The following is a 14197-nucleotide window of genomic DNA, read 5'->3' as shown; positions in this document are numbered from 1 at the left end:
GGCCCGATTGGCAATAAGCGATCAAACACAGAAGCAACCATTTCACCCTCGCATAGTCAAGTGGTACTGCAACGGCGAGGGTGAAGGCGAAGCGTTATAGACGTTTGGCTCTATAATCCAAATGCTAAGTGATTGCAAGCAGAAGTGTGCCACATTGTATTGCGGTGCTTGGTTACAGACAGATAAAACAAACACTTCTGTTCATGCTGTTCTGCCGACACGTCATATTGCTGGTGTTCCAAAATAGACTGAAACATTAAAGTTTTGTTTTCTACCAGGAGAAATTACGCTGCAAGGTCAAGGCCTAACCCTATCTCAAGAGGGTAAGTGTTTCACTTTTCCTTTTTTCTTCGGCCAAAACTGCTTCTCCTTGTTCATTATTTTCTTTATTGATTGCGCTGTTAGGTTCGTCATTAGATATCCCTGAAGGACAGCGGTTTTCTCGGGAGGCCAGCACCATCCCCTGAATCTTAGTCTTATGCGAAACACATTATCAGAAGTTTTATAGCATCCTGTTATAGTGTTATTTTTCAATCAAATCTACGTATTATTTTTTGAAAGGTTTCGCGCCAATATTTGCAGCAAAACATCCTTACAATGCCTTCCTTATATAACCATAATTTGCCCTTTATTTCTGAAACTTAGTGATTTAATCGAATAACTATGAACAATTTGCGATAACTGATAATGTGTAGGGATGAGAAGCCTAGGTAAGGCCAAAACAAAATATTCCTCGAGAACTCAAACCTGGGTTTGTGTTTGTAGGTAGAAGCCCATGAAATATTGAATACTTTATTACTGCTACATCCGTTTCTGCGTCTCTTCGTTTTCGGTGCTTCATTTGTTGCCGCAACATACTTCGACGTTCTGACTAGCCGCAATTCCTGTGGCAGCTTCTACATATAGAGCTCACCTCTGCGGCCACCGGCTCCACAAACGTGCATTGTCATTCGCCTCGTCACGAGGCACGTATGAGGCTAATTTGTGTTCCATTTCAGCAGGGGCCATGCCAAAGCAGTGGTTGGCGCTCTTAACGCCTTCTGTGGTGACTTGAGTTGAAGCCCTCTATCGGCGCAAACGTACCGGCGTCATTACGGCTCCATTAGTGACGACGATGGTCACTAATCGTGTTTGATGAGGCGTGTAAGGCTTTTGTCCAAACATTCGAGTCGTTCGAAGGCTTTGTTTCCTACTCACCGAGGCATTTTACCAGTAATAGAATAGAATAGTTTATTTTACAGGAATAGTTTTACTACAGGAAGCATATTGCTGGAGGCCAGAGGTAAAAGTATAGGAAAAACCGCTCAACAGAGCCGCAGGCTCCCTCGTTGGCAGGTGTATAGCGCATTCAGAACATATTAAGGCTACTCTTATACTGTAACATACATTCCAACTTGACGCAGCCCGCCGGACTTCATGTTGGCAGGTGTACCGCGCATTAAGAAGATGTGCAAGCAACTCTCATTACTGTAACTTACCGTCATCCACAATACAGTTAAACAAACAATATAGCAATCACACTCAACAAATTCCTCGAGCAAGAGGTCGAAAAGTAACGCAAAAACGGGAACAAGGTCTGCAAAAGTGATTACAAGCAGCAAATATTGTATATATTGTAAAAGCTATCACAAGCTTACAAAAGGATCCAGGTAAGAATTGATTTACATAGGATGAGCAGAGAAGTGATTGCTCAGTAGTTTTATTTACAGAATTGTAGTTTTGCGAATATTAAAAACAGAAGAAAAAACTGGAAGAAACAGAACAGAGGCGAAACAATATCATACATGCAAACGATAATTTTGGACTTAAGAAAAACGAATGGTCTTTCTTGGGACTACATCTGTTATTCAGCTGGTATTTTTTTCAATGGTGACACTAAAGTCGATATGGTCAGATAGTTTCTTTAGGGCTATCATGGTTTGATATGATAACACTTGTTTTTCATAATTGGTTCCGGTTGTTGGAGTATGCCCGTTTGAAATCCTTAAGGAATAGTACGTTCCGTCGGGTTGGTTGTATACGAGATGTGCCTTATTTTTATGGATAATTTGAAGCAGTCTAAAGAAATATATCTGGTGCTCTCGAAGCATGCAGTATTTACGAAAAATGGCGCCGTTCGCCGGTGGCGGATGAAGTCTCTGGGGTTAACGTGGTGCCTTAGCGTTCTTTTCCGCATGGTAATTATTTTTTTTATTTTACCAGTTGTATTTCCCCATAAAAGTGCACGATAGCATAACTTTTATAAAAAAGGTCTCATACGCCTGTCTTTTTCACCACAGTGGAATGACGTGCCCGATTCGCTAGAACATTCTAATAGTTCGGGCGAGCTCATTGCTTAGTTGGGTTATGTGAGTGTCCCAAGTAAAATTTTCGTTGAACCATACTTCTAGAGAATTTTGTTTCCTTGTCGTGTCGATGGTGGTTCCTTCAAATGTTTCAAACTTTCAAAGTTCATTTTAAAAATACAATGATGTGCGATTACATAATGTACATATACACAAGGAGGTCCCAAGGTAAGACCCCGCCGGCGGGACCTCCTTTGAAACTTACTATTGGCTCTGTTGCCTCTGTTATTGGTGGTCGGTTTATTGGTTAAAATATTACGTATTTTGTCTTTGGTCCCCACTCTGGGCGCGTGTTTTTCTTTCTTTCTTTCTTTCGTATAATAAAAAATATGTTAATTTCATCAACCGTACTAAAAAAGAGCCTAACCACACCCTTATGCCTCCTTTGGCGTTGTAGACTGCCGACCTATCTTTCTATATTTCCTCAACGGGCCCCTCATTTCCTAGCTATAATATTCTGCCAAAGCCTAGCGAGGGTCTCGGTTCTGGCAGCCTTGATACCTAGGTAGCATAAGAGGGCTACCCGCCATTTACCCACTCATGACAGGCTGTAGACGTTCGAGTCACGCCCCAGGAGTTTAAAAGAAGGTCCCCTTCTCCCCGTGTAGTCAGAGTGGCGCTGACTACCACCCTCAAGCGTCAGATACACTTCTAGTAAATATAAATAGCCTAGAAAGTGAAGGAGAACACAGTCGGGCAGATTGCTGAATAAGTAAGGCATTCGAGATCTAATCGAAAGGCGTGCGTTCGGTCCCCACTCTTGGCGCGTGTTTTTCTTTCTTCCGTATATTAAACAAAATGTTAACGTCATCAACCGTAGTAAAAAAAAGAGCCTAACCACACCCCTATGCCTCCTTTGGCGTTTTAGACTGCCGACCTATCTTTCTGTATTTCCTAAACCAGCCCCTCATTTCCTTACTATATATATATATATATATATATATATATATATATATAGAAAGATACGGGACGAGGGACTCTGTAAGGACATATATCAAGGTTGCAGTCGTCATTGCCAGTGCTATTCGGCTGTTTCCGAAATATTTAATAGTGCCGAATAACGTGTGTTTGTCATGTTTTTTTGACACAGTTATAAATAGGCGAAAATATAAGTCGAGAAGAAATCCGCTCCCGGAACAACGGCGCACAGCTATCTTTGTGTTACAATGCCCCTGTTCAAGCAGTTAACTTGTTCTCCTTGTCGCGAAGCGTCGCACACATGTATGAATACTTGGGTACTCCCGGATGAGATAGTTCGGGAGGAAACACGAGATGATATCCAGTGTGCTTACGTGCGTGCTTTTCTCACGTGTTTTCTTGTGTTATCGTTTGTATTCCAGCAGCGGCGAGAGGGGGGCAGGGTGCTTAACATTCGCGCCCTTATATTTCGATTAGCCATTTGCAAGTATTCTTATAAGGCGAGGTGAACAACTTTCACGGAATTCTAGAGATCCTGTATTTAAAAGTCGCGGTGCCTCTTGTTGTCAAGTATGAGTCGGAGACAGATTGCAAGGGTCAAAGCGGTAAAGCCAGTCAGTAGGTACCTTCAAGACATACTTGAAGTTGTCCAAGTAATGGCAGATAGCGACAAAGAAACGAGTGAAACGAGAAGTGATCGCACACTAGCTAATGCACCAGTGGGTGTTAAGATATGATGTTTTTATTTTGCTCCGCTTTTCAAGCAAGATAATGGTTCAAATAGATCATGTTTAGAGGCTGCAAGACTCAACAAGGAACTTTTACGAAGCTGCTTTAGACATGAACGCATTTAGGGAACACTTGCACGACGAAAGAGAAACGCTGGTGAAAGAGTCACTCGCTGAAGGGTTTGTTGTCTGTGAGTCGTGGGATGTCAGTTGAAAGGCTTTCGAGACAAAAAAAAACAGATGGCTCGTGAAAAGTGGAAAAGAGAGACGTGAACGGCTAAGCAGAAAATACAAAGGGTCATGAAATCAACACTCGACCGTCTTCATTCTGAAATGGACGAGAGGTTTACTCGCCTGCAGGATACCGATGCCAAGTTTGGCTTTCGCCAGGACATAAACAAGCTGTGCTACGGTGAAGACGAGAACGAACTAAATACACATTGTTACACCTTTGGCGAGTTTTATCGTTCCGACGGCAGCGCACAGGACCTCTATGCAGAGACTTTAGATTGCCCACTGCTGTTTTCACGGCGTGTTGACCGGAGATTATCAAAACCTGAAGAACTTCTAAAATTTATCATGCAGTATGGGGACGACACCGTATTTCCCAAGCTTTGCGTCGCGATTCAGATAAAGTTAGCCATAGCCGTTTCGATACCTTCTTCTTCGAAGTCCTTCAGCAAGCTAGAACTAATACTTTCCTATTTGCGGGCCACAAGGGCACACGACAAACTTTCTTATGTTGCTCTCCTGAGTGTGGAAAGAGAAGAAACTGTAAAACCAAACTTTGATGAGATGATAGAACAGTTTTCTTTATCGAAAGCAAGAAAAGTGCTGCTCTAGTTGTTACGGAGCGCCCTATAGTGTATAGTATTTTTCAAATTTGTGTTAATTATAACCAAATGATATAATTAAAGCGTTCCAAACTCAAAGAATGCGATTTTCGCCAAATTGTTCACGATGAACATCAGCGCTGGCGTCACAAGAGGCAATTATAGGTTACCAGGAGACAACAGGGATTGCAGGAGCAAGTTTTTCAATGCATCATTAGCATTGACAAGAAAATTTGGGCATACTATATATGCAGATTTGAAGTATGCATAAATATTCTGAGCAATCCGTTTTACGGTAAGGCGGCTAAAAACGATAACAACTGTGTTAATGTGTACTTGGTGGTTTTCTTCTGTGGGTTTGTACATAATTTATGAGCCTCGCCTTATTCGTGTCATGCGAGGACACAACAGCTGACCAGCAATCTCCATTTCTTATTTCGTTTTTTTTTTGCCACGCAGTGTCTAGAATTACCTCCGAGGGATCCCGAAATTGAAAACAAAAGTTTTTTCCTACGGACCTTTTAGCCAGTGTCTACAGTTACGTTCGACAGAACCCAAACTTGGCAATTAAAGTCACATTCGACGTAACTTCACCCGAATAATATGAGTTAGGTCCAGCCTAGCAAGGTACTTCACAGTAAAAAGTTAGAGAGCGAAATACAAATTAAAACAAGCACATCGGCCCTACGGAACACTACTTAGGCGACCCGGAATATCACGAAGGAGCAGAGGACGCCTCACCTGGCAGTTGGGGCCCGATAAAAAAAGGAGGAGCGGCAGTGTCGTACCATTACCTCCCAGTCAGTAATGGTCGTACACCTTCATCTCAAACAGGAACGAAAGCTCGTTCCTCGTTCCTGCGAAAGTTTTAAACGGGTTCCCGTTGCAAGTTCATTGCGAAAGAAACGCGTTCCAGTTATATTTCAACATTAAAACTTGTCGCTACGTTAAAGTTACATTTGATTTTTCTTCATTAAAATATAGTGCCGGAGAATTCTGAGGCGAAATAAAGTGAGCAATTCAAAACTCACATCGAATTACGTATATTACACGAATATGAACACCGCTGGAAGCAGAATATCTGGCGATGAAAAGAACCAAAATCAACACTCCCACACAAATTTTTTGTGGTAGCAACCGACATACTCCAGACATGTCTAACTGCAACTTCCTATGCGGCTGACGGGCATGCCTGCAGGCGGGAAGGAAACTACAGGAGGGACCGTCACGGGACAAGCTTGAAGCCTGCCCTGCTCCCTGTCGTGTTGCGTAGTAATGAAAAATATAACAGAGAATTCACAAAAACAAGCACTATAGTCAAATGACAGGCAAGCGGTAGTAGTTTTTTGTGCCTCAAGTGGTCGACAATCCTAACTGTATATTACGCGCCGCGTACGTGCGTTCCACTTCAATGCCGTGTGCGACGCGCGCTGCGCGGCTTGTAAATCCGACACGCGCAGATGAACATGCCGGCGAAGTGGTCGTACGCACCTGTCCAATACTTTCGAACCGCGCCTTGGCAATAAAGTGTCGCGTGTCGACGCTTTCTAAAGTAAATAATGACAGACAGGACATCCGGGCCTTTCCTACTGATTTGATTTCATTTCACAAAACACACCATACTTGTATCGATTGCTCATTATGCGCTGGACGCAATAGCAACCTTTTTTAACTTTCTGTGCCCAGGTCATCTTCTAGGTAACCAACCTTCCATTGCCTAGATCGCATGGCATCCTGAACTCGCCGCAGTCTGTCCCAGCCACAATCCGGCGTTCGTTTTTCCCATATATTCCTATGGCGCGATTTAAAGGGGCACCAATGCTCGTGTCTCATTGGCGTCTCAACCAGCTGTTGCGACAAGGCCCTGCGCACCAGGCGCAGCCTGCCGAAAAGTGCGGCGCGCTGCGGGGTTTTTCTTCTGCCTTTGACCTTCGAGGTAGCGCGTTCCGCGGAAGGGCGGAAAAATGTGGCAGCCTATAGGAATAAAAACAGAGCAGCGGTCTGTGGCTTTTTGTACTAGCTTCAGTGCCCTAAAGCCTTGGCGCCAAAAGCAGCCAAATCCTATAGCTATGGCACGTACAGAAGGAACGCCATTGTTCCTTCGCTGTTGCTCCGTAAGCCTAACAAGTTATCATTACTGTCCCACCGGCCCTTAGTGGAACGGTAGCGTACCTCCGTTCTTCCCAAAAGGAATTGGTAGTTTCAGGAACGCCGTTCCGTACAACAGTGAGGGGCGGCTGCGCCCCCGACTTTTCATCACCCGTCGCAGCGTGTTAGCACCAGCCGGGGCATACAGCCTTGTAGCAGTTTCCTCGAGAAATGCGCATCAGGCTTGCCGACAAGTAGACAAACAAATCAAAAGATCACCACATAACTCTGCACTTTAATATAAAGTTTATTTTGTGCTTTGGGATGTTCCTAATTCCCGGACAAAAAATGCGTGTGAACCATTTCCTTCAAGACAACATTTCAGCTTCATACTTCATTAACTATCATTCTACTAACTATCATTAACTATCATTAACTATCATTCTACTATCATCCCACGACGAAAGAGAAACGCTGGTGAAAGAGTCACTCGCTGAAGGGTTTGTTGTCTGTGAGTCGTGGGATGCCAGTTGAAAGGCTTTCGAGACAAAAAAAAAACAGATGGCTCGTGAAAAGTGGAAAAGAGAGGCGTGAACGGCTAAGCAGAAAATACAAAGGGTCATGAAATCAACACTCGACCGTCTTCATTCTGAAATGGACGAGAGGTTTACTCGCCTGCAGGATACCGATGCCAAGTTTGGCTTTCGCCAGGACATAAACAAGCTGTGCTACGGTGAAGACGAGAACGAACTAAATACAAATTGTTACACCTTTGGCGAGTTTTATCGTTCCGACGGCAGCGCACAGGACCTCTATGCAGAGACTTTAGATTGCCCACTGCTGTTTTCACGGCGTGTTGACCGGAGATTATCAAAACCTGAAGAACTTCTAAAATTTATCATGCAGTATGGGGACGACACCGTATTTCCCAAGCTTTGCGTCGCGATTCAGATAAAGTTAGCCGTAGCCGTTTCGATACCTTCTTCTTCGAAGTCCTTCAGCAAGCTAGAACTAATACTTTCCTATTTGCGGGCCACAAGGGCACACGACAAACTTTCTTATGTTGCTCTCCTGAGTGTGGAAAGAGAAGAAACTGTAAAACCAAACTTTGATGAGATGATAGAACAGTTTTCTTTATCGAAAGCAAGAAAAGTGCTGCTCTAGTTGTTACGGAGCGCCCTATAGTGTATAGTATTTTTCAAATTTGTGGTATTATAACCAAATGATATAATTAAAGCGTTCCAAACTCAAAGAATGCGATTTTCGCCAAATTGTTTACGATGAACATCAGCGCTGGCGTCACAAGAGGCAATTATAGGTTACCAGGAGACAACAGGGATTGCAGGAGCAAGTTTTTCAATGCATCATTAGCATTGACAACAAAATTTGGGCATACTATATATGCAGATTTGAAGTATGCATAAATATTCTGAGCAATCCGTTTTACGGTAAGGCGGCTAAAAACGATAACAACTGTGTTAATGTGTACTTGGTGGTTTTCTTCTGTGGGTTTGTACAAAATTTATGAGCGTCGCCTTATTCGTGTCATGCGAGGACACAACAGCTGACCAGCAATCTCCATTTCTTATATCGTTTTTTTTTTGCCACGCAGTGTCTAGAATTACCTCCGAGGGATCCCGAAATTGAAAACAAAAGTTTTTTCCTACGGACCTTTTAGCCAGTGTCTACAGTTACGTTCGACAGAACCCAAACTTGGCAATTAAAGTCACATTCGACGTAACTTCACCCGAATAATATTAGTTAGGTCCAGCCTAGCAAGGTACTTCACAGTAAAAAATTAGAGAGCGAAATACAAATTAAAACAAGCACATCGGCCCTACGGAACACTACTTAGGCTACCCGGAATATCACGAAGGAGCAGAGGACGCCTCACCTGGCAGTTGGGGCCCGATAAAAAAAGGAGGGGCGTAAGTGTCGTACCATTACCTCCCAGTCAGTAATGGTCGTACACCTTCATCTCAAACAGGAACGAAAGCTCGTTCCTCGTTCCTGTGAAAGTTTTAAACGGGTTCCCGTTGCAAGTTCATTGCGAAAGAAACGCGTTCCAGTTATATTTCAACATTAAAACTTGTCGCTACGTTAAAGTTACATTTGATTTTTCTTCATTAAAATATAGTGCCGGAGAATTCTGAGGCGAAATAAAGTGAGCAATTCAAAACTCACATCGAATTACGTATATTACACGAATATGAACACCGCTGGAAGCAGAATATCTGGCGATGAAAAGAACCAAAATCAACACTCCCACACGAATTTTTTGTGGTAGCAACCGACATACTGCAGACATGTCTAACTGCAACTTCCTATGCGGCTGACGGGCATGCCTGCAGGCGGGAAGGAAACTACAGGAGGGACCGTCACGGGACAAGCTTGAAGCCTGCCCTGCTCCCTGTCGTGTTGCGTAGTAATGAAAAATATAACAGAGAATTCACAAAAACAAGCACTATAGTCAAATGACAGGCAAGCGGTAGTAGTTTTTTGTGCCTCAAGTGGTCGACAATCCTAACTGTATATTACGCGCCGCGTACGTGCGTTCCACTTCAATGTCGTGTGCGACGCGCGCTGCGCGGCTTGTAAATCCGAGACGCGCAGATGAACATGCCGGCGAAGTGGTCGTACGCACCTGTCCAATACTTTCGAACCGCGCTTTGGCAATAAAGTGTCGCGTGTCGACGCTTTCTAAAGTAAATAATGACAGACAGGACATCCGGGCCTTTCCTACTGATTTGATTTCATTTCACAAAACACACCATACTTGTATCGATTGCTCATTATGCGCTGGACGCAATAGCAACCTTTTTTAACTTTCTGTGCCCAGGTCATCTTCTAGGTAACCAACCTTCCATTGCCTAGATCGCATGGCATCCTGAACTCGCCGCAGTCTGTCCCAGCCACAATCCGGCGTTCGTTTTTCCCATATATTCCTATGGCGCGATTTAAAGGGGCACCAATGCTCGTGTCTCATTGGCGTCTCAACCAGCTGTTGCGACAAGGCCGTGCGCACCAGGCGCAGCTTGCCGAAAAGTGCGGCGCGCTGCGGGGTTTTTCTTCTGCCTTTGACCTTCGAGGTAGCGCGTTCCGCGGAAGGGCGGAAAAATGTGGCAGCCTATAGGAATAAAAACAGAGCAGCGGTCTGTGGCTTTTTGTACTAGCTTCAGTGCCCTAAAGCCTTGGCGCCAAAAGCAGCCAAATCCTATAGCTATGGCACGTACAGAAGGAACGCCATTGTTCCTTCGCTGTTGCTCCGTAAGCCTAACAAGTTATCATTACTGTCCCACCGGCCCTTAGTGGAACGGTAGCGTACCTCCGTTCTTCCCAAAAGGAATTGGTAGTTTCAGGAACGCCGTTCTGTACAACAGTGAGGGGCGGCTGCGCCCCCGACTTTTCATCACCCGTCGCAGCGTGTTAGCACCAGCCGGGGCATACAGCCTTGTAGCAGTTTCCTCGAGAAATGCGCATCAGGCTTGCCGACAAGTAGACAAACAAATCAAAAGATCACCACATAACTCTGCACTTTAATATAAAGTTTATTTTGTGCTTTGGGATGCTCTTAATTCACGGACAAAAAATGCGTGTGAACCATTTCCTTCAAGACAACATTTCAGCTTCATACTTCATTAACTATCATTCTACTGACATCTGCATAAAAAGTGACTGTATGCGGTACACTTTTTCGTTAGTCAGCCAGCTATAATAATTAAATTTCTTGACATTTTTTCTTTCCTGGGAAGAATAAGAGAGTACCAAGGTATTCCCTTCTCTAACCCTCATCAATTATTAATTGTATTTGTAAAAACTCTTGGCCCATGTAAACTTTGTTCTCGGCACGAGCTGCAGATGCTATTAACTGGAACTCCGCCGCCCTCGACAAAAGGTTTTATTTTGTAATTCCCGACTTCTCCATTCCTTTCGTATGTTGGATATGCAAAGAAGTGTACGTGCATTCGAGAGAGAACTCCAAGAGAACATTTGAGAGAGAACTCCAATGACCCTGGTGGAATTTTAATGCACATCGCCTTATTCTACGGCTGCAAGTAACACGCTCCAAACCGCTCGACCAAATGGGCATTTTTTCTCATTATTGCATAAAATACTAGTCCTAAAATCTCACGCTATATATCTATTACTTATTAAGCGTTTCAATTATTACTTACCCATGCCGCACCTGTTAGGCTGTATATCACCAACATTCGTGTTGTTTGCCAATTTGACGTCACCAATCGTACAACGGACACTTGCAATAATGTTGCCTAAATTTCGTTTAACCTGGCGGTATTTAGTACCGACAGCTGTAAACGTTTTTCAGTGCTTTCCTCACGTCGAACGTCGCTTTAATTTTCATTTCGAACGCAAATGTTTACTGTGGCACACGTCGGACGTAACTTAACTTTAATTTACAGGCTGTTACGCCGGAGGTAACACAAAACACTGGAATAAAGTTCTGTCGCACATAATTTTAATTTTCAATTTTGGGTTCGTAGGACATACCTCAACACATTGGCTGAACGGTTTCTTGGTTGTAAATTTTATTTTATTTTTTGAGTCCATCGGACGTAACATTAAATATTATCCTAAAGTTCCGTTGGACATAACTTTAGTTTTCAATTTTAGTTTCCGTCGGACGTAACTTTAGACACTGCGATTTTTCTAACCTTGCGGACATCTAGTGTATTTTATGATGCAAGGATGCGCTGTAGAGAACAATCAATCAAGCAATTGCTCATTCGCTTGCCCAAAACATCCAAATGGCCGTTAACGCATACAAATATAATCAATCAATCAATCAATCATTTATTTGCGTGCCCAGGAACAGCCGGGGGGGCCTTTGTGCTGGCGCACGGAAACAGAAACACGCGAAACATAATGTACACATCTCTCAAATACAAAAAAAAACAAAAAAAACGAAAGCATAGCTTATGTTGAAGTTACGGAATGAAAGTCATTTAAGTACATGAACTCAAGGATAAAAGACAAATGCAGAATAAGAAAAGTTGGCAGTTACGCCAATACAAACTCAGACATGTTTGCGAAACAGAGTAGGGCAATCATTAAATATATCAAGGTAATCCGAGTACCGATTGTACGTGCATTGTAGTCGGAACACAGGGCACAAGACACGCAGACAATTGGGGTTGCAAAAGGTATCATGTTTCGTGGTCCACTTTTGCGGCACATAAAGACGAACATGTTGTAGCAGCTCACCACAAGACACTATGCCGTGCATAATTTTAAAGAGGAAGAGAATATCAGCCTTGTTCCGCCTGGAAGTTAAGAATTATAGCGTCAATGAAGAGGGCGATCCAGGGTTATAATTACTACTATCGCCAAAGCGATGGTTGAAGATAGATATGAACTTATTTTGGACCCTTTCTACAAGCTTACGGTTTGTTTTGCTTGTGCTGTTCCAGACAACCGATGCATATTCAAGCCACGACCAACAATTAGTATAGTTGGTCGTGATTCAAGCTGAGGACGACATATAGTTGTGTAGAGCTTGAGAAGAGAAATCGGCTCCTTGAACTCCTTGGACACGCGACAGACAACGCCAAGCGATCGAAGAGCTCTACGAATAATTACCTGAATATGTGGACAGAAGCTCAATAATAATAATAATAATAATAATCAATCAATCAATCAATCAATCAACCTTTATTTTCGGTGCCCAGGAACAACCCTAGGGTCTTGGTACTGGTACACCATACAAAAAAAACACTACAATTAAGACAAAACAACATACACAAACTATATGTATGACATAAACAATAAAGTAAAAATAGTTACAGAAATCTTAGAAAGCAAAAAAGGAAAAAAAAAGAACAGACAGTCAAAAAAGAAAAGGCAGGCTTAGTGTTGCAAGCCATGCCACTCGGCCAGCAAAACGTTCAGTAGATGTGAAAAATAGGAACTATACAAGCAAATATTGAATCAACATGACATAGAGTATACGTATATAGCCAAGGTTTTCTAACAACATATTAGGAAGTTCCAAAAAAAAGGGGGAAAAGCTTCAGCATTACCAACACTGACACTAAAAACGTACAAATATTCAAGCAACACAAAACAAGAAAAAGTGAAAAGCAAGCAAGAACAGTTTGCACATAATACATAGGGTATATAAATTTGGAATGACATAAAGGACTTAAGCTACAACAGTTTTCAACTCATTAGAGAACAAAGTAAAGGAGCTCTGGAATATATCAAGCCGAACGGAATATTCATTATATGCACATTGTATTCGGCAGATGGACGAGCGTCGGCTATTTAAAGCAACTGGTCTGAAAGCTGGAAATTTTCTGAAAAATTTATTTGGCAAATTGACATTGATAAGTGTAACCAAATCGTCACACAAAATATTACCATGAAGAAGTTTATAGAGAAAGATAATATCAGCTCGCATTCGTCGACACCGAAGGGAAGGAATGCTTTTCAGAAGAGACATGATGCCGTTTGCGTCGTCTTGCACATGACGGAAGCGGTGCTTAAAGATAGAAAGGAACTTATTTTGAACCCTTTCGATACGGTCGCTATTGGACTTGCAAGTTCCATTCCAGACAACAGACCCGTATTCAAGAAGAGGTAAGCAGAGAGCCGAATACAACTTTAAGAAAGGAAGCGGACCTTTAAACTCTCTAGAATACCTGCAAACAGCACCCAGACAACGAAGAGACCGACGGGTAATTTGTGCAATGTGGGAAGAGAAAGTCAGAGAAGAATCAAACAGTACTCCCAAGTCCCGAATTTCGGTCACCCTCGGCAGTGTGGTGCCTGCAATTTCATAAGGGTATTGCAGTTGAGTTTTTATACTATAGGAGACAACTTTAGTTTTTGAAGGGTTCAAAATAAGGTCGTTTTTGGTGCACCAACGATGGAATGACACAATATCAACCTGAAGAGAATTACAGTCCTGAACACTACGCACTTCTCTAAAGATTTTTATATCATCAGCGTACAACAAAAAAGAAGAATTTTGAATGGCAGAAGCAACATCGTTAATAAAAATGGAAAAAAGAAGGGGACCCAGGACGGAGCCTTGGGGTACACCACTGGTTGCTTTGTACCTAAATGATGTTTGACCGTTAACACTTACATAGCAATATCGCTCCTTGAGATAACAACGTATAAGACCCACCAAAGAAGCGTGCACATCTAACAGAGTGAGCTTTGCAAGCAATAACGAGTGGTTGACAACATCAAAGGCTTTGCTCATATCACAGTAGACCACATCCAGTTGGCTTCTACCAACGATTGCTGGGACAGCCTTCTC

General features: G+C 42.8%; 1 protein-coding gene and 2 pseudogenes across 3 annotated transcripts in view; all 3 read left to right on the top strand.

The window, feature by feature from the left end:
• LOC144164386 (eukaryotic translation initiation factor 2-alpha kinase 1-like) overlaps window positions 1-14197 on the top strand; it is a 357352-nt gene that overhangs the window by 171342 nt on the left and 171813 nt on the right. For all 3 annotated transcript variants that reach the window (XM_077694911.1, XM_077694912.1, XM_077694910.1), the window contains one exon: window positions 279-323. In XM_077694911.1, the coding sequence (XP_077551037.1) occupies window positions 279-323 (45 nt within the window). The remainder of the gene's footprint in view (window positions 1-278; window positions 324-14197) is intronic.
• On the top strand, window positions 3836-4941 carry LOC144164183 (uncharacterized; annotated as a pseudogene).
• LOC144164182 (uncharacterized) lies at window positions 7369-8076 on the top strand (annotated as a pseudogene).

The sequence above is a fragment of the Haemaphysalis longicornis genome, unplaced genomic scaffold (genome assembly GCF_048455015.1).
Source record: "Haemaphysalis longicornis isolate Haplotype H1 unplaced genomic scaffold, Haemaphysalis longicornis Haplotype H1 scaffold_13, whole genome shotgun sequence".
NCBI classification, from domain to species: domain Eukaryota; kingdom Metazoa; phylum Arthropoda; class Arachnida; order Ixodida; family Ixodidae; genus Haemaphysalis; species Haemaphysalis longicornis.
Note: the sequence above shows the minus strand (reverse complement) of the source record. Positions and strands in the feature narration are given on the sequence as shown.